At 48.5% G+C, this 17,665-nt stretch overlaps 1 protein-coding gene across 1 annotated transcript; it reads right to left on the reverse strand.

Annotated features, from left to right (window-relative positions):
• Positions 1 to 14,199: 14,199 nt before the first annotated feature.
• Rpl11 (ribosomal protein L11) lies at positions 14,200 to 17,104 on the reverse strand. Its single transcript, XM_051172117.1, has 5 exons — positions 16,951 to 17,104; positions 16,400 to 16,506; positions 16,011 to 16,142; positions 14,530 to 14,640; positions 14,200 to 14,315 (listed from the first exon to the last, which is right to left on the reverse strand). The coding sequence occupies exons 1-5, from the start codon at positions 17,072 to 17,074 to the stop codon at positions 14,286 to 14,288; spliced, it is 504 nt and encodes a 167-aa protein (XP_051028074.1). The 5' UTR covers positions 17,075 to 17,104; the 3' UTR covers positions 14,200 to 14,285.
• Positions 17,105 to 17,665: the final 561 nt, after the last annotated feature.

Consider the following 17,665-nt stretch of genomic DNA (forward strand, 5'->3'; position numbering starts at 1 on the left):
CTCGAACTCACAGCGATCCGCCTGCCTCTGCCTCCCGAGTGCTGGGATTAAAGGCGTGCGTCACCACCGCCTGGCGGTGCACATCTTTAATCTCAGCATTTAGGAAGCAGAAGTAGGTGGATCTCTGAATTCCCAGCCAGCCTGGTCTACAGCTTGAGTTCCAGGATAGCCAGGGCTACACAGAGAAACCTAATCTAAAAGAAAAAGCAAAATAAATAAATAAATAAGGGGGCTGGAGAGATGGCTCAGAGGTTAAGAGCACTGCCTGCTCTTCCAAAGATCCTGAGTTCAATTCCCAGCAAGCACATGGTGGCTCACAACCATCTATAATGAGGTCTGGTGCCCTCTTCTGGCGTACATGCCGGCAAAACACTACTTATATGATAAATAAATAAATATTTATTTAAAAGAATAAATAGATAGATAAATAAAAAGTAATTAATTAATTAGTTACAAAAAAAAAAAAAAAGAAATGGGTGAATTGGAGGAATAAGTGGTTTGTGGTGAAGAGCACTGGTTTATGCTTTCAGAGGACATGGATTCAAATCCAGCAGCCACGTGGCAGCTCACAACCATCCTGAATGATAGGGAGGACACGAGCGCTCCTAGCTATGGTTGAGGAGAAGGATACAAAGGAGAGTATAGCCAGAGGCATCTGGAAGAGTCCAGCGTGAACATGGCCAAAAGAACAGACCAGGCCGGACCGGGTGTGGTGGCGCACGCCTTTAATCTCAGCACTTGGGAGGCAGAGGCAGGTGTATCGCTGTGAATTCGAGGCCAGCCTGGTCTACAATGTGAATCTAGGACAGCTAAGGTGACACAGAGAAACCCTGTCTTGAAAAACCAAAAAAAAAAAAAAAGAATAGACCAGGCCATGAAAGGAGGAGGTGGGGGGAAAGTGAGAGAGGAAGAGAAAACATGGAGAAGGAGAAGAACTAAGAGGCTAAGGAAGCACCTGACCAAAATGTCTGGGTTATTCAGGAAAGAAAAGCTAGGAGAAGAGAACCCGGAGCCCAGGATGTGGAGACGTTTAGGGTAGGGGTGGGGTGCGAGGAGCAGAGAGGAAGCTGACTCTGTAACAGGTACTTGCAGTGATGGGAAAGCCTGGCAGCTTCGATGTGGTATTAGGCACCTCCGTTAGCCATCTGTTGGCTTTCTTTGGGACTAACACATCTGTAACAGCTCCAGAGGATTCAACTTTCTTTTCTTGCTGTGCCAGGGACAGGGCGCGCAAATGGTTTGCAGACACACATGTAGGCAAAATACTCCCACATATAAGATACATTAAAAAATCTTTTCAAGGGGATGGAGAGATGGCTTAGCGGTTAGGAGCACTAACTGCTCCTCCAGAGGACCCAGGTTCAAATCCCTGCACCCACATGGCAGCTCACATCTGTCTCTAACTCTATGATCTGACACCCTGAAGTAGACACATATGCAAACAAAACATAAAATAGAAATAAATAAAATTTAAAAAAATCTTTTCAAGGGCTGGAGAGATGGCTCAGAGGTTAAGAGCCCTGTCACCTCATCCAGAGGTCCTGAGTTCAATTCCCAGCCACCACATTATATACAGATGGTTGTGAGCCATCATGTGGTTAAACACTGCTCTGTTCCAGTCACTGTGACAGACTTGAACTTCCCTATAGTCTTGCCCTGCTGTAGCCTCAGGGTCTGTCAACCAGACTGATTCTAGTCTTGCCTTGTTAGACTCAGCTTGTATATCGCTTACTGTGAAGAGCTTTTGCTCAATTCTAGCCTCCTGTGGGCTCCCTGGGTTCAGGGACTGTGACTAAGTCTTCTTGGTAGCCATGGTAGAGGCACTAAACAAGTGTTTGGGGAATCCACAAATGAGCACGCTTAAGTAGGTCCAGGAAGGGTCTGTGCGGAGGCATACCTGCAAGGAACTAAGGAGTGTGGGAAAACCAGAGCCTCTGAAGGCTTAGGGGCCAACTCCTCAGGCTGAAGGCTTAGGGGCCAACTCCTCAGGAATGCGATTGTCCATGTAGAGGAGTGGCAGAACACTTGTCTAGCATGTAGGAGGGCCCTTAATTTGATCCCCTGCAGTACAGATGCAACACCCCCCACCCTGCCCCACCCCCACTCCCCCACTCTCCCCCAACCCCACTCCACCCCTGCCAGTTAGTCAGGAAGCTTCATAGCAAGCAAAGAGGCAGGCAGAGATACATAGTACCAAAACAGTAAGTGCTAACAGCCTGTTGCCTCCTTCCTGGACTCCGGTACCTGCTCCATGAACACAGCAGAAAGAGCAGATGCCTGTGTCCTAGAGTGTGGCCTTGGGTTAGGTCTACCCCTGACATGCAGGATCAAAGGCTGGAGTGCAGATAGAAGGCCACCTGTCATGTATCCAAATATTTACAAGTTATAAATTAAGCTAACAAGCTGATAAAGGCAAGAGAAGGTGCTGCTCATCTGAAATCCTGGCACACCAAAGCCTGAGGCAGGAAAGTTGGGAATTTGAGCCAGCCTGGTCTACTAGCAAGTTCCAGACCAACCAGAGCTGCCTAGTGGGGCCCTGGCCCCAGAAAGATGCTCCCAACTCTATTCCTTTTGTTCTGTTTTGGCTTGTGTTGGTTTGGTTTTTGGTTTTTGGTGGGTTTTTTTGTTTTGGTTTGTTTTGGTTTTTCAAGACAGGGTCTCTGTGTAGCCTTGGCTGACCTAGACTTACTTTGTAGGCCAGGCTGGCCTTGAACTCACAATGATCTACCTGCCTCTGTCTCCCAAGTGCTGAGAGAACCAGCACACCTGGCTTGTTGTTGGCTTTGAGACATGACCTGACCTCAAACTTATGCCAATTCTACCACATTGGCTTTCCAAGTGCTGTTAGCCACCATATTTGAATTCCTATTCTATTTTTTGTTTTGTTTTTTTTTTTGTTTGTTTGTTTTATTTTCTTTCTTTCTTTCTTTTTATTATTTATTTATTTATTTTAGTTTTTCAAGACAGGGTTTCTCTGTGTAGCCTTGGCTGTCCTGGACTCACTTTGTAGACCACGCTGGTCTCGAACTCACAGCTATCCACCTGCCTCTGCCTCCTAAGTGCTGGTATTAAAGATGTGCACCACCATGCCCAGCTGCCTGGCTCTAATTTTTGTTTTTTGAAGTTTTTTTGTTTTTCAAGACAGGGTTTCTATGTGTAATAGCCTCTGCATCCCAAGTGCTGGAATTAAATGCATGTACTACCACCCCCTAGTCTATTTTTTTTGTTTTGTTTTGTTTTTTAATGCACTCAGAGCTGGGCTTGATGGCACAGGCCTTTCATCCCAGCACTCAGGAGGTAGAGGCAGGTGGATCATTGTGAGTTCCAGCCAGCCAGGTCTACAAAGTGAGTCTAGGACAGCCAAGGCTACACAGAGAATTCTCAGACTTGCAGAGGTTCCTGGAGTTCTGGGAATGAGTTGCTAGAAGAGCTAGTCCTGATCCACACCTTCTTTTTGTTTTGTTTTGTTTTTCGAGACAGGGTTTCTCTGTGTAGCCTTCGCTGTCCTGGACTCATTTTGTAGACCAGGCTGACCTCGAACTCACAGTGATCCGCCAGCCTCTGTCTCCCAAATGCTGAGATTAAAGGTGTGTGCCACCATGCCTGGCTGATCGACACCTTGTTTTTCTGACTTTAGTGGCAGTGATGGTTTCCCAAGCCACGGACTCTGATCCTGGAACCTGGAAATATGCCACCTTACATGGTCAGATAGCTAATACACAACCTGACCGTGAGGAAATTATCCAGCCCTAGGAGGTGGGCACAGTGCCACCACCAGAGATCCTTCCACGTGAAAGAGGGAGGTGAACAGCTAAAGGTGTCATAATTACAGCTGGGCACAGCTGTAGTCCTGGTATCAGGAGGCAGAGGCAGACGGATGTCTGTGAGTTCCAGGACAGTTTGGTCTACAAGATGAATTCCAAATAGCCAGAATTCATACTACAGAGGGGGTTTCCAGAAAGAGCCAGGCAGCATACATACTTAGATAACTTGTGTCCACACACACTTCCTTCCAACCCTGCTCTAGCGCCTCTGGGCACACACTAGTATCTCCCCCTTATTTTTGGCAACTCTTTCCTTGGTTCTCAGTGTCTACAATGTGTTTGCTAGTTTCCATGCTAGGAGCGATGATACAGTTTCAGAGTTATTCAGTCTCCTGCCAGAGTGCAATGTCTGTGGTTGGGGGTGAATCTCTGGAGCAGGATGTTTGCCCTAAGTTTATATACAGCTCTTGACTTTGGCTTTACAATATGCAACCATAGGCCATGCTCCCAAGGAACTATAGGTCAGACTTTCTGCCATCCCACCAGAGAAGTGTCAGCATCATAATCCCATTGTGCCCTAGCAGTGCCCTAGTGCTGAGACCAAAAGCAACCCGGGAGTAAAGGGGCCTGTTTGTCTCACGTGTTTGGATCACAGCCCAGCACTGAGGAAGTCAGGACAGGAACTCAAAGTAGGCAAGGAAGCACTCCATCAAGGAGTGCCGCTTATTGGCTGAAGAAATTGAATATGTGGATGTGTGGAGGTCGGTCAGAGGACAGCCCTCATGCACATGAGCATGCAGAGATGTGTATACACACACACACACACACACACACACACACACACACACTCTTTCTCTCTAACAAAATGAGGTAGTCCCAGCACTCAGGAGCTAGTCTACAGAGTGAGTTCCAGAACAGCCAGGGGGCTACACAGTGAAACCCTGTCTCAAAAACACAAGTCAGGAATGGGTATTTATTCCTATTTATTAAAGATAGGAGATTCAGCCAGGAGGCAGAGGCAAAAAATTGTCAAGATGCCAAGGTTGTTACGAGTCTGAAACTCATTTCTGTCCCAGATCTCCCAGGTTCTGTAGCTTGTGCCCTCCCAGCTGGCCTTCCAGGTCAGCTCTGCTCTCTAGGTGTTTGGTCAAGCCTAAAGCCTGTGAGTTCTGTCACATGTCCGGTCACATCCACACCTTTCTCAATTCTCAACACTTTCTCTTGCATCCATCCATCCTTTCTTCCCTCCTTATTCTTTGATGTTTGAGACAGCTCCCTGCCTCTACCTCCCAAGGGCCAGAATTTCAGGTGTGTGCCTCTTGAGTGTCTGAGTTGGGGTATATGCCTATTGGTGCAGGTGCCAGAGATGTGGGATCTCCTGGAGCTGGACTTAGAGGGAGTGTGAGACTCCTGATGGAAGTTTGGGGAATTCTGTAAGAGCATTCTGTACACAACCACTGAGGCAGCGAATCTCCAGCCTTGGTATCCATATTTTAAATATTGCCATTACCTTTGGGGGGGTGTTGAAGCAGGGGGTCTCTATACAGCCCCAGCTGTCCTAAAATTCACTATGTAGACCAGGCTGGCCTTGAACTCACAGAGATCTGCCAGCCTCTGCCTCTCAAGTGCTGGGACTAAAAGTGCGCTCTACCATGCCAGGGATGTACAGTTCTTTCCTCAAAGTTTCTCCTTGCCTGATTCACAGACAATAATGCTAAGATTTAAATCAAATGAATCTTTTTTTCATCACCTTCCCTCATGCCCCAGTGCTCACAGAACAACCTAAAGCTGTCTGTCATCCATCACAGCCTCTCACTGCCGTTTCTGAAGTGTGGTATTATGGGCTAGGATTGCAGGCGTGTGTCACCTCGCCTGGCTTACAAATGGTATTTGTGTATGTTCATGTACACACGTTGTGCGTGGCTATGTGCACATGCCTCTGTGTGTGTGTGTGTGTGTGTGTGAAAGAGAGAGAGAGAGAGAGAGAGAGAGAGAGGGAGAAGAGACAAAGCAGAGAGACAGAGACAGAGACAGAAGTTGATGCCAGATGTCTTCACCTTTTTTTTCCCACCTTTTCTTTTTTAAGTTTTAAATTTAATTAATTAATTAATTAAATTTTTTTTTATTTTTTGAGACAGAGTTTCTCTGTGTAACAGTTCTAGTTGTCCTGGAACTTGCTCTGTAGACCAGGCTGGCATCAAACTCACAGAGATGCCCCTGCCTCTGCCTCCCAAGTGCTGAGATTAAAGACCTGTGCCACCACTGCCCGGCCTTAATTTTATTTTTAACTTATAGGTGTCTGGCCTGCAGGTGCATGTGTGTACCATGCTTACACAGTGCCCTCAGAAGCCAGATGAGGGCATCAGATCCTTTGGAATGGGAGTTACAGATGGTTGTTAGCCACCATAAGACCTGCTGGGAACTGAACCTAGGGCCTCTGTTAGAGCAGCAAGTGCTCTTAGCTGCTGAGCCATCTCTCCACCTTCTCCATCTTTGTTTTTGTTTTTTAATTTATTTTCATTTTAATGTTTCTCTTTACAGGTGTTTTTTATTTGTTTGTTTGGTTTTACAAGACTGGGTTTCTCTGTGTAATAGCCCTGGCTGTCCTGGGACTCTCTTTGTAGACCAGGCTGGCCTCGAACTCACAAAGATCCGCCTGCCTCTGCCTCCCGAGTGCTGGGATTACAGGTGTGCGCTACCACGCCCGGCTCTTCTATCTTAGTTTTTGAAAGAAGATCTCTGCTTGCCCTGTAGCTCATCAATTAGTTAGACCCAGGCACCAAAATTCTCCAGTCTCCACTTCCACAGCACTGGGTTTAAAGGGGGGGATGCTCCTGTGTCGAGTTTCCACATGGACTCTGGGACTGAACGAAGGTCCTCCTGTTTACTTGGTAAGTACTTTACCAAGCCACAGGTGATTTTAGATGGGCTCAGCATTACCTAACGTTGCTTCCCAGACTGCGATTGTTCTAGTTGCTGCAGTCTGACTGGGAGGAGGAAGGATAAAGAACATGAGTCTTAGACGCAGACCCTCTGCTGTGCCTCAGAGCTGCCTGACTCACCAGTGCTAGCTTCTGCAGATGCACTCTCCAGAGGATGGTACAAAGGGGGCTGGGGAGGGATCAGATGGGTTAACAGCAGCTGCCCCTTGGGAGGTAAAGGCTCAGGCGATGACCACTAGTGGAGTTCATTTTCGGGCTTCATAACTACAACTTACATCTAAATGCACCATCTGTAGGAAAGGCCTTGTCTTATGAAACTTTTCAGAGTTTGTGGACCTGTATGCAGACATAGGAAGTGGTGACAACTAACAAACAGTTTTCTGGGGGAGTGGGTGTGTAGTGTGCATGAGGTCCTGGGTCTAATTCTAGCACTTAAAACAAATACCTCTGAAACAAAAAACCTGGGCTGGTGAGAAGGCTCAGAGAGGGTAAGAGCTCTTGTCATGCAAGCCTGACCATTTGAGTCTGATTCCCAGAAGCCATGCAAATAAAAACAATAGTGAGGCTCTCTAATCCCAGCACTCCAGAGAAAGAAATTTGTAGCTGTGAGCGCGCTCCAAGCCAGCCAACCACTGCTAAAAGTAAGATTGTCTCAAAACTTTGTGTATGGGTGTTGAGAGGGCTGGAGGCATGTGTGAAGGCCAGAGAACAATTTTGCAGGTCATTTTTCTCTGTCTTTTTTTTTTTTCTTTTTCTTTTTGATTTTTCGAGGCAGGGTTACTCTGTGTAGCCTTGGCTGTCCTGGATTCGCTTTGTAGACCAGGCTGGCCTCGAACTTGCAGTGATCTGCTTGCCTCTGCCTCCCAAGTGCTGGGCCACCATGCTTGGCCACTTTTCCCATCTTTATATGGGCTCTGGGAGTGGGGCCTGCACACCAAGTGCCTTTACCTGCTAAGCTATCTCACAGGCCCTGAGTTAGTTTTTCCACTGTTTTAATATTAATTATTTTTGCTGGGCAGTGGTGGTGCATGTATGCGTTTAATCCCAGCACTCAGGAGGCAGAGGCAGGTGGATCTCTGTGAGTTTGAGGCCAGCCTGGTCTACAAAGCAAGTCCAGGACAGCCCTACACAGTTTTATGTGTATGGATGTTTTGCCTCCATGTGTGTGCCTGATGCCTGCAGAGCCAGAAGCGGGCATTGGATTCCCTGGAACTGGAGTTAGAAATAGTTGTGAGTCACCACACAAGTGCTATGAATTGAACCTGGATCCTGTTGAGTTCCCCGCCCCCTCCTGTCAGGGTTTTCTTGTGTAGCTTTGGCTGTCCCTGACTCATTTTGTAGACCAGGCTGACCTTGAACTCAGAGAGATTCGCCTGCCTCTGCCTCCCAGAGTGCTGGGATTATAGGCATGTGCCACAGAGCCCAACTAGAAGCTGGATCCTCTTGAGTTTTTTTTTTCCCTCAGAGACTGGATTTCTCTGTGTAACAGAGCCCTGTCTGGCATAGACTCACTCTGTAGACCAGGCTGGCCTTGAACTCAAAGAGATCCACTTGCCTCTGCTTCCCCAGTGTTGGGATCAAAGGTGTGCGCCACTATGCCCAGCTGATCTGTTTTAAACTCAGGATACCCCTGCCTCAGTCCTTAGCCTTCCAAGTGCCAGGACTTTCAACCATGTGCACATGCTAGATGCCTTTTCCTTTCTTCTCCTCCTCCTCCTTCTTTTTTGAGACAGGGTTTCTCTGTATCCCTGGCTGTCCTGGAACTTGCTCTGTAGACCAGACTGGCCTCAAACTCAGAGATCTGCCTTCCTCCTAGATTTACCTGAAGTTAACAATCACCGTAGGATTTCCTTTTAGCAACACTGGAAGGAGAGTAGGTGGCAGCCAGTGAGCTCCCTATAGGAGGAAATAAGCCTATGGTACCTGTCAGGGCCATGTTGATAACTTCACTCACGTGCCAGGGCCTCCAGATTTTTAAACTACCCATCTGCTTGTAGGACATACCACGTAGCATCTGAGCGGAACTAAAGAGTCAAGAAGCAAAAACAACATAAACATCACTGTATTTCTTGGAAGAGATGGTGGCTCATGTCTGTAACCCCTGCACTCAGGAGGCCAATGATGCAGGATCATTTTGAATTGTAGGCCCAGCCTGGACCACACTGATACTGTCTAAAAACAGTATTTTTGCAGGGGGGCAGGAGTGTTTTTTGAGACAGGGTTTCTCTGTGTAGCCCTGGCTGTCCTGGACTCACTTTGTAGACCAGGCTAGCCTCAAACTCACAGAAATCTGCCTGCCTCTGCCTCCCTGAGTGCTGCAACTAAAGGCCCTGGGGTATAAGATATTTTTAACTACCATACTTGATAAAGTCAGTAGCAGTTGAGTTGAGAGAAGCTGGAAGGCAGTCAACAGCTTACCCATGGAGGAAGTCACTTTTCCTCCCTGTTTTCCCAAACATTGCTTTGATAGCACAACTAAGGCAGGGCCAGGTTGCACAGGTCCTGGACAGGTACAAACACATCCTTTCTGCTCACTGGTCTGCAGTGGCAAGCCAGCTGCATCTTCAAGAGCCAAGTTCAGTCCTTGTGGTGCCCCAGGCACCTGGGCTGGATTCCCCTCTGACAACCACTCTATGGTTTCCATAACAAGTGCTCTCCAAGTAGCTCTATACCCCCAGGCAGCACCAGGTCTCCAGTGGCTGGCAGCTTAAAACTGTAGGTAGTTTCTGTGCCCTTAACTCTTTAGGACTCAGGCCCCTTTGGCAGGTGCCTTTGCTGTCACCTAATGGTTGCCTGGAGCGCCTCAGCAGTAGGTTAAGATGAAGCCAGGGTGACAGGAAAAGGCCAAACCCTCTGCAGCGGGTCCCAGAGGCTTGCCTGCAGTCTTCCTGCTAGCAGGGAAGCAGGGTCAACCAGATGTACTACATTTAAAAACAAACCCCAAAACACTATGTTAACAGTCTTGCGTTGCTAAGAGTAGTGGGTGTTAACGTCAGAGCTCAGGAAACGAGGACAGAAGCTACACCCTTTGGTCTACACAGTGAATTCATGTCTCAAAAAAGCCCCACAAAAAGCCTAGAGGGTAGCAGCTGTATTTCTTAGTCTCCTCATCGAGGAAAGAGACCCTACTGTCACTTAATACTATGACAATGATGTCTCAACTGTTAATCTAGCACAGCGACTCATTATTTTTGCTTTAGTTTCAACTCCCCTTTTTTTTCTTTTTCTGTGTAGCCTTGGCTGTCCTGAACTCAATTTTTAGTCAAGGCTGGCCTCGAACACTTGAGTGCTGGGATTACAGGAATGCACCTCGGCACCAGGCCTTTTCATTTTGTGTCTGAGTGCCCTTCTGCATGTACACCTGCAGGCCAGAGGAGGGCATCATATCACATTATAGATGGTTGTGAGGCACCATGGGAGCTGGGAATTGAACTGAGGGTCTTTGGAAGAGTAGCTGGTGCTCTTAACCACTGAGCCATCTTTCCAGCCACCCTGCCCCCTTTACTTGTTTGCTTTTTTTGTTTTTGTTTTTCGAGACAGGATTTCTCTGGGTAGCCTTGACTGTCCTGGACTCACTTTGTAGACCAGGCTGGCCTTGAACTCACAGCGATCCACTTGCCTCTGCCTCCCAAGTGCTCGGATTAAAGGTGTGGGCTACTACCGCCTAGCTACTTGGTTGGTTTTTCAAGAAGGGTTTCTCTGTGCAGCCTTGGACTCACTTTGTATACCAGGCTGGCCTCAAACTCAGAGATCTGCTGCCTCTGCCTCCCAAGTGCTGGGACTACAGGTGTGCACCATCATGCCCGGCTCATTTTTCACATCTCTTATGGAGCTATTTGGATAGGGCCAACAATGGGTCAATGGGTAAAGGTGCTTGCACAGCAGGCCTGATTCCACTCCTGGAACCCAGAGATGGGAAAGAAACAAGACAGCTGGTGTTCTGACTGCCTCAGAGGCATCCCCCACCCCTGCCCTGTTCATAATTAAAAGATCCCCTGACAGCTCCTACCTTAACTCTCTTGCCCTTCGGCCTTCTTGTCGGATATAAAAATACCAGTGCCACAAAACAGTTACCTCACTGGTTTCCAGGCTTCTGAGGCAGTCAAAGCCCAAAGGTAGACAGACTGCTTTGCTTCCTGTGGACTATTCCTACTAGCCTCACTGTCCCCACCTTCCTAGCTTAGACCCTGTTCTCTTACATTGCTGTGTCCTATCACACACTACTTGACCTCCTTAGCACTGCATAGCCTAGGCTACATGGCTTTCGCCTTGATGGCAGCACAGCAGATTGTGCTCACAAACAGAAAAAGAGGCAGAGTGGGCATGCAGCCTAGCTGCAAAGGCACTAACCAGCCTGGTATGCTCAAGTCCCTCAGCAGAGGAGCCTGGCATTGGAGTCTGCTGCCTGGCCAGGCAGTGCTCAGCTCCCAAATCTTTATGACTAAGAGCTGAAGAAAATTAACCACACAGGGAGTCACAAAACTAAGTTTATTAGCAAGTGTCCTTACGCACTCACTACTCCACACTGCTCTGGCATCACGATGTGGGCAGACCATAGAGCTCATACAAACTCCCAGGTGACTGTCTGTCCACTCACTGTCTAGCCACTGACTGCTACACTCTGATTAGGAAAATGTTGATAATTGTTCCACTCCCCTGGATGGTCAACGACACTCCAATCTAGTTTCACCTCTCCCCCCACCCCAAGGTTTATTCATTTATTAAGTACACAGTATTCTGCCTGCGTGTGAGCCTGCAGGCCAGAAGAGGGCACCAGATCTTATTATAGATGGTTGTGAGTGACCGGTTGCTTGGAATTGAACTCAGGACCTTGGGAAGAACAGCCCGTGCTCTTAACCTCTGAGCCATCTCTCCAGCCCTAGTTTCACCGCTTAACTCCAACACTGCTTCCACAGGCAGCTTTACACTTTCAATAAAGTTAGCTCAAGGCTGGAGACTTTTTTGTTTTGAGACATAATTTCTCTGTGTACACCTGGCTGTCCTGGAGTCAATTTGTAGACCAGGCTGGCCTTGAACTCAAGATCCGACTGGCTCTGCCTCCCGAGTGCTGGGATTAAAGGCATGTGCCACCACTGCCCAGCAAGAACAGGCCTATTCTGCCAGGGGACTCCGGTTCAATTCCCAGAAGTTATTAGGTGGTTGCCGAACAGCTGTGAAACCTCTGCAGAAACATAGCTAAAAAATAACATATGTAGGGCTGGAGAGACAGCTCAGCGGTTAAGAGGACTGGCTGCTCTTCTGGGGGTCCTGAGTTCAATTCCCAGCAACCACATGGTGGCTCACAACCATCTACGATGTGATCTGATGCCCCCTTCTGGCCTGCAAATGTACACACAGGCAGAGCACTGTATAATAATTTTAAAAGTCTTAAAAAAAAAAAAGTTCTTAAAGCCATCTCAACTGCACACAACCCAACTAGAGAACAGATAGATCTGGTCTTCAAAGAAATCCTTGTCTTGAAAAACAAAAAAACTGAGGGCTGGAGAGATGGCTCAGAGTTTAAGAGCACTGTTTGTTCTTTCAAAGGTCCTGAGTTCAAATCCCAGCAACCACATGATGACTATGAGATTTGGTAACCTCTTTTGGCCTACAGCATACGTGTGGGCAGAATACTGCATAAATAATAAATGAAATCTTTTAAAAAAAAATGAAGAGGCAGATGCAGTTTGACCTCTAGTTCAAACACTGGCCTAATGTATAGTGAGTCTCAGGGCAGCTAAGACATAGTGACTGTCTCTAAAAACAACCCCTTCACTTTGTACACAAATCCTCTATTACAAACACCAAGGAAACATGCTAAGCAAGTCTAATGGTCCTAGAACAGTGGTTTCTCAACCTTCCTAATGCTACCACCAGTTCATGTTGTGAGCAAGCATAAAAGGATCTTTGCTGCAACCTCCTAAGCGTTGTTTTGCTACTGTTACAGGGTTTATGTAACCCACAAAGGGGTCAGAACCCATAGGGTGAGAACCACTGGTAGCCAAGGTTGTCTTACACTTCCTAGCTCCTGGAATTTTTATTTTTAAAGATTTATTTGTACAGTTTTCTGCCCACAAGAAGGCACCAGATCTCATTACAGGTGGTTGCTGGGAATTGAATTTGGACCTTCGGAAGAACAGATGGTGCTCTTAACCCGTGAGCCATCTCTCCAGCCCTCCTGGAATGTTTAAAATGTGTTCCTTTCTCTACAACACATACTGCCACTGCTGTTTATCTATCACCAAGCCAGTTTCACTGTTTCCAAGCATGTTTACTCAAGTTTCAATTACTTCAGAGTAGCTGCGGCCACAGTTGTAGCCTGGCAGACTGCTTGCCTGGCACGGTGTAAACTGGGTGTTGGTGGCACACTCTAATCCCAGCACCTGGGGGGGGGGGGGGGGACACGGACACACCAGTCAGACAGCAAGGTGCAATCCACTCTAGTTACAGGAGGCCCTGGCTTAACTAAGGCAGGGGAAAATAACAAGTATAAGTAACCACACCTCCTGGCCTACTGAGCAAACATGAGGCTGGAGATCAGCTCAGCAGCTAACAGCACTGTGTAGACGACAGGTGTGATCCCCAACATCCATGGGACAGTTCACAACTGTGTCAGATGCCTCTGGCCTTCACTGGTACCAAGCACACGTGATACAGACCTATATTCATGTAGGTGGAACACCCATGCACATAACAAAAAAAAGGGGGGGGGGATCTAAATCTAAGAGTCAAGGGCGGCAGTGTTTGCCTTTTTCCCAGCACTGAGCTGTCAAGCAGGTGGAAGATTTTGTGGCCTGGTCTGAATATGAGCTCAGACACCTTGTCTCAGAGAAAAACATTTAAGTCACAGATGGAAAATTAAATAAATGGTGGTTGTGGCTGTGTGCTTCCATGGGAGCATCTCTCCTCAGGCCCTGGTGTTTCCCCCACCCCATTAGGCTAGGCTAGCTGGCCTGCACCCCTGACAACTGCCTGGCTTTTTTTCTCTGTGTAGCCTTGGCTGTCCTGGACTTGCTTTGTAGACCAGGCTGGCCTCAAACTCACATGAATCCTCCTGCCTCTGCCTTCCAAGTGCTGGAATTACTGGGGTACACCACCATGCCCGACTCTTGGGGTTTTTTTTTGTTTGTTTGTTTCTCTTGGCTGTCCTGAACTTGCTTTGTAGAACAGGCTGGCTTGAACTCTGAAGGTCTACCTGCCTCTGCCTCCCGGGATTAAAGGTGTGCACCACCACCTGGCCTCCTAATGCATTAATTTAGGCAGCACTTCACCCCCAGCCCCCACTAGCGGCTGTCAATCACTAGTTGCAGGTTATCTTCACACCAAGATGCCAGACCTTTAGAGAGTTGTTTCCATGTACAAAATACACACTGGCTGGGCGTGGTCACAGGGCATGCAAGTACGATGTTTGGTTCTGAGCTGTAGGCAAACAGTGGAGTCCAGGATGCAGGGAGCCAGCAGCAATTCTCAAGGCTGTAAGTGCTTGAGGTCCCAGGATTTGAATGTGGCCGGACTCCTTTCACAAACACAACAGTAACATGCATTTCTGAGAAATTTTTATTGGCCATTTGGATAAAATTTATTTGCCAGGAAGGATGATCCCATCGTACTGAAAGAGAAGAAAATGTATGTTTTCAGAACAGGAGGCAACAGCAAGAACTGCAGCAAAGAATTTTGATGCCAGCTGTCTGCTCAGACTTGGGGCTTTTCTTGGGCCTCGCACCCACCCTGGAAGTAATTTACCAGACAGCACTGTATTGCCAGAGCCCCCGACCCCCTCAGTCACCAACACCACCAGCTGTTCACTTGACAATAGGCTTTACCTTCTGCTGGAACCAGCGCATGGCCTCCTCTTTGCTGATCCTGTGCTTGGCCCCAATGCAGCCTGTCCTGCGCTTCTTGTCTGCGATGCTGAAACCTGGCCTACCCAGCACCTGTGCCAGGGACAACAACAGTCACCTAGTCAGCTTAGTGCAAGGACAAGAGTCACACACCAGCCAACTCCAAGTCATCGAGAAACTCAACGGATTCTGAAGTAGACCTGGCACTTCAGTGTTTGTTTGGCGGAACTGTCATTAGCTTCCCAGACCCACACACTGCCACCACCTTTGTCCTTCCCCACAACTGGCCCCAATCTTATAATTCCAGTCTCAAGAGGGATCTAGGCCAGGCAAGGTGACACATCTTTAATCTCAGCACTGGGGGAGGGGGCGGGGGTAGTGGCAGGTGGATTATCTGTGTGTTCGAAGCCAGCCTGGTCTACAAATGGAGTCCAAGACAGCCAAGGCTACACAGAGAAACCTTGTCTAGAAAGAAAAGATAAGAAAAGGAAAGAAAGGAGGCATCTGATTCCCTTGCCCTCTTTTGCTCTCCATGGTGCAGACATGCATACAGGTGAAAGCGTGCATGTGTGTAAATGGGAGAGCACCCAGATCCGTGTGCCAGGAGAGCCAAGAATCTCAACACAGAAGACCAAGGGAGTTCAAGGCCAGCTTGGGCTACAAACCAAGACCTTGACTCAAAACAAAAGCCTATGACACATGCAATGTGGCAATCTTTAAGTCCTAAAAGGTACAAAGAAACACCCATCCCACGCGTGGTGGTGCCCACCTTTAATCCCAGCACTCGGGAGGCAGAGGGATCACTTTGAGTTCGAGGCCAGCCTGGTCTATAATGTGAGTTCAGGACAGCCAAGGCTACACAGAGAAACCTTGTCTTGAAAAACCAAGAAAAGAGAAGCATCCACTCCCTTGCTCAAAAGCACATCTGTCCCAAAGCTCTGCTGCCCTAAGCAGGAGCTCTCAACCTCACGCTCTTACTTTCGGCTCTTTACTCTCACCAAAGGCAAGCACTGTGGGGACAGTGTTATTTCCACAGAGACTCCGATTTGAGCAGGTTTGCACCACCCACATCTGTTTCTGTCTTCCCCATGGAAGGCATGTGTCCCTAAGGCTAAGGGAGAGTGGAGACACCTAGCAAGAGCAGCAGGGACCCTTTGACCTTGTGTGGCACTGAACCTTTCCCCCAAGGTTCATTCAACCTGGCTCTCCACCCCAACAAGACAGCACCCATGGTTGACTGAGGAGCAGCAGACCCCTCTCCTCACAAGCAGCTCTGGAGTAAGAAACACGTTAAAAAGAGCCATAAGGTGGCGCACGCCTGTAATCCCAGCACTCAGGAGGCAGAGGCAGGAGGATCTCTGTGAGTTCTAGGCCAACCTGGTCTACAGAGTCCAGGACAGCCAAGGCTACACAAAGAAACCCTGTCTCCAAAAATCAAACAAAACAAAACAAAAAAGCCATACCACATAGAAGTCCAGGCCGTAGATGCCAATGCTTGGGTCATATTTGATGCCCAGGTCAATGTGTTCTTGAATGCCAAAACCAAAGTTTCCAGTATCTGAGAAGTTATTTTTCCGTAGTTCATACTCCCGCACCTGAGGAGAGAAAACGCAGCAATCTTATTAGTCCGCATGTTCAAATACCCAATAGGAGCTCATACAAACACAGAGTAAAACCAAAACTGCAACCTGGCTAGGGGCACAGGCTACCCTACCCTAAAACAAACCATCCCTCACCTACAGATTCCATCATACGACCCCAACCTCCAAAGGCAGAGAAAATGCAGGACCACACAGGCTGAGTGTAAACCCAATCTCTGACATTAGCAGCTGCCCACACAGAGCAGCCTCACCTTCAGGCCTTTCTCCAGAATTTCTTCTGCCTTGGCTCCACGCACTGTACAGTGCACAGCGATCTTTTCATTTCTCCTGATGCCAAAGGACCTGACGGTGTACCTGGCTGCAGGTCAGGGACAGAGAGGCAGGTTAGTCACCCCCACTGCACTCACCTCTTGCCCAAACAGCAGCTCTGTGATTTAACATCCACTCACAGGTGAGTTGGTTAACACGTCTATACAGAATAGACTTAACACGTCTGTAGCAGAAAACAGAGCTTTCCAGCTGCTCTACCCAGCCTCACTCCAGTAACTAAGAGCCTGAAATGACACAGACCTCTTCAGGGGCCCTATGGAGCCCAGGCTAGCCTTCAACTGGCAGCAATCCTGCTACAGCCTGGGCCCTGGGATTACAAACGTGGGCTATCACGCCCAGCGGATCATCACGTTCTAAAGAAAACGAGGCTCTAACACGCAGGGGCGAGGAAGGGACAAATGAACGGGAGACTAAAACCGAGAAAACCTAATTTACTCTTGTCGGCACTGTCACCCCACGGTCACCCTGTCACCTTTGGAAAACACAGGCGTCTGGCCCGTGAGCTGCTCCAACACCTTGGCTGCCCGGGTCAGCCTGTCTCCGCTCTCCCCCACGCAGATATTGAGGCAGAGCTTGCGGATCCGGAGCTCCCGCATGGGGTTCTCCTTCTCACCCTGATCTTGCTGCTGCGGGAAGAGGAAACAAGAGCACTCAAAAACACCCTCACGGACCGTCCAGGTCGGGACTAAAAAATGAAAATAGAGCCGGGCGTGGTGGCGCACGCCTTTAATCCCAGCATTCGGGAGGCAGAGGCAGGCGGATCGCTGTGAGTTCAAGGCCAGCCTGGTCTACAGAGTGAGTCCAGGATGGCCAAGGCTACACAGAGAAACCCTGTCTCGAAAAACCAAAATAAAGAAAAAAAAGAAAAAAAGAAAATAGAAATAAAGAGGTTTGCGGAGTTAAGGCAGGACGGCTCGGCAGCGCGTCCTCCTCCTCCACGCAACGGGGCGGACTAGCGCACTGAGAGTTAAAGCCTGAACCCTAAAAGTGGCCAACATGTAGGGTTAACAGACCTGCAGCTTGTACAAAGCCCATCTGATAGGAGGTCAATGTGACCCTAAAAGCCAATAAAGCCACACCGGGGACCACGCGCCTGGGCGACATCGCCTCCCCCGTCCCGCAGCTGTCTGCACGCCAGCACCACCCCACTGCGGAGCGGGGCGACCTGCAGAAGCTCCCCAGCACCC

This window comes from Acomys russatus, chromosome 29 (genome assembly GCF_903995435.1).
Source record: "Acomys russatus chromosome 29, mAcoRus1.1, whole genome shotgun sequence".
Taxonomy (NCBI): domain Eukaryota; kingdom Metazoa; phylum Chordata; class Mammalia; order Rodentia; family Muridae; genus Acomys; species Acomys russatus.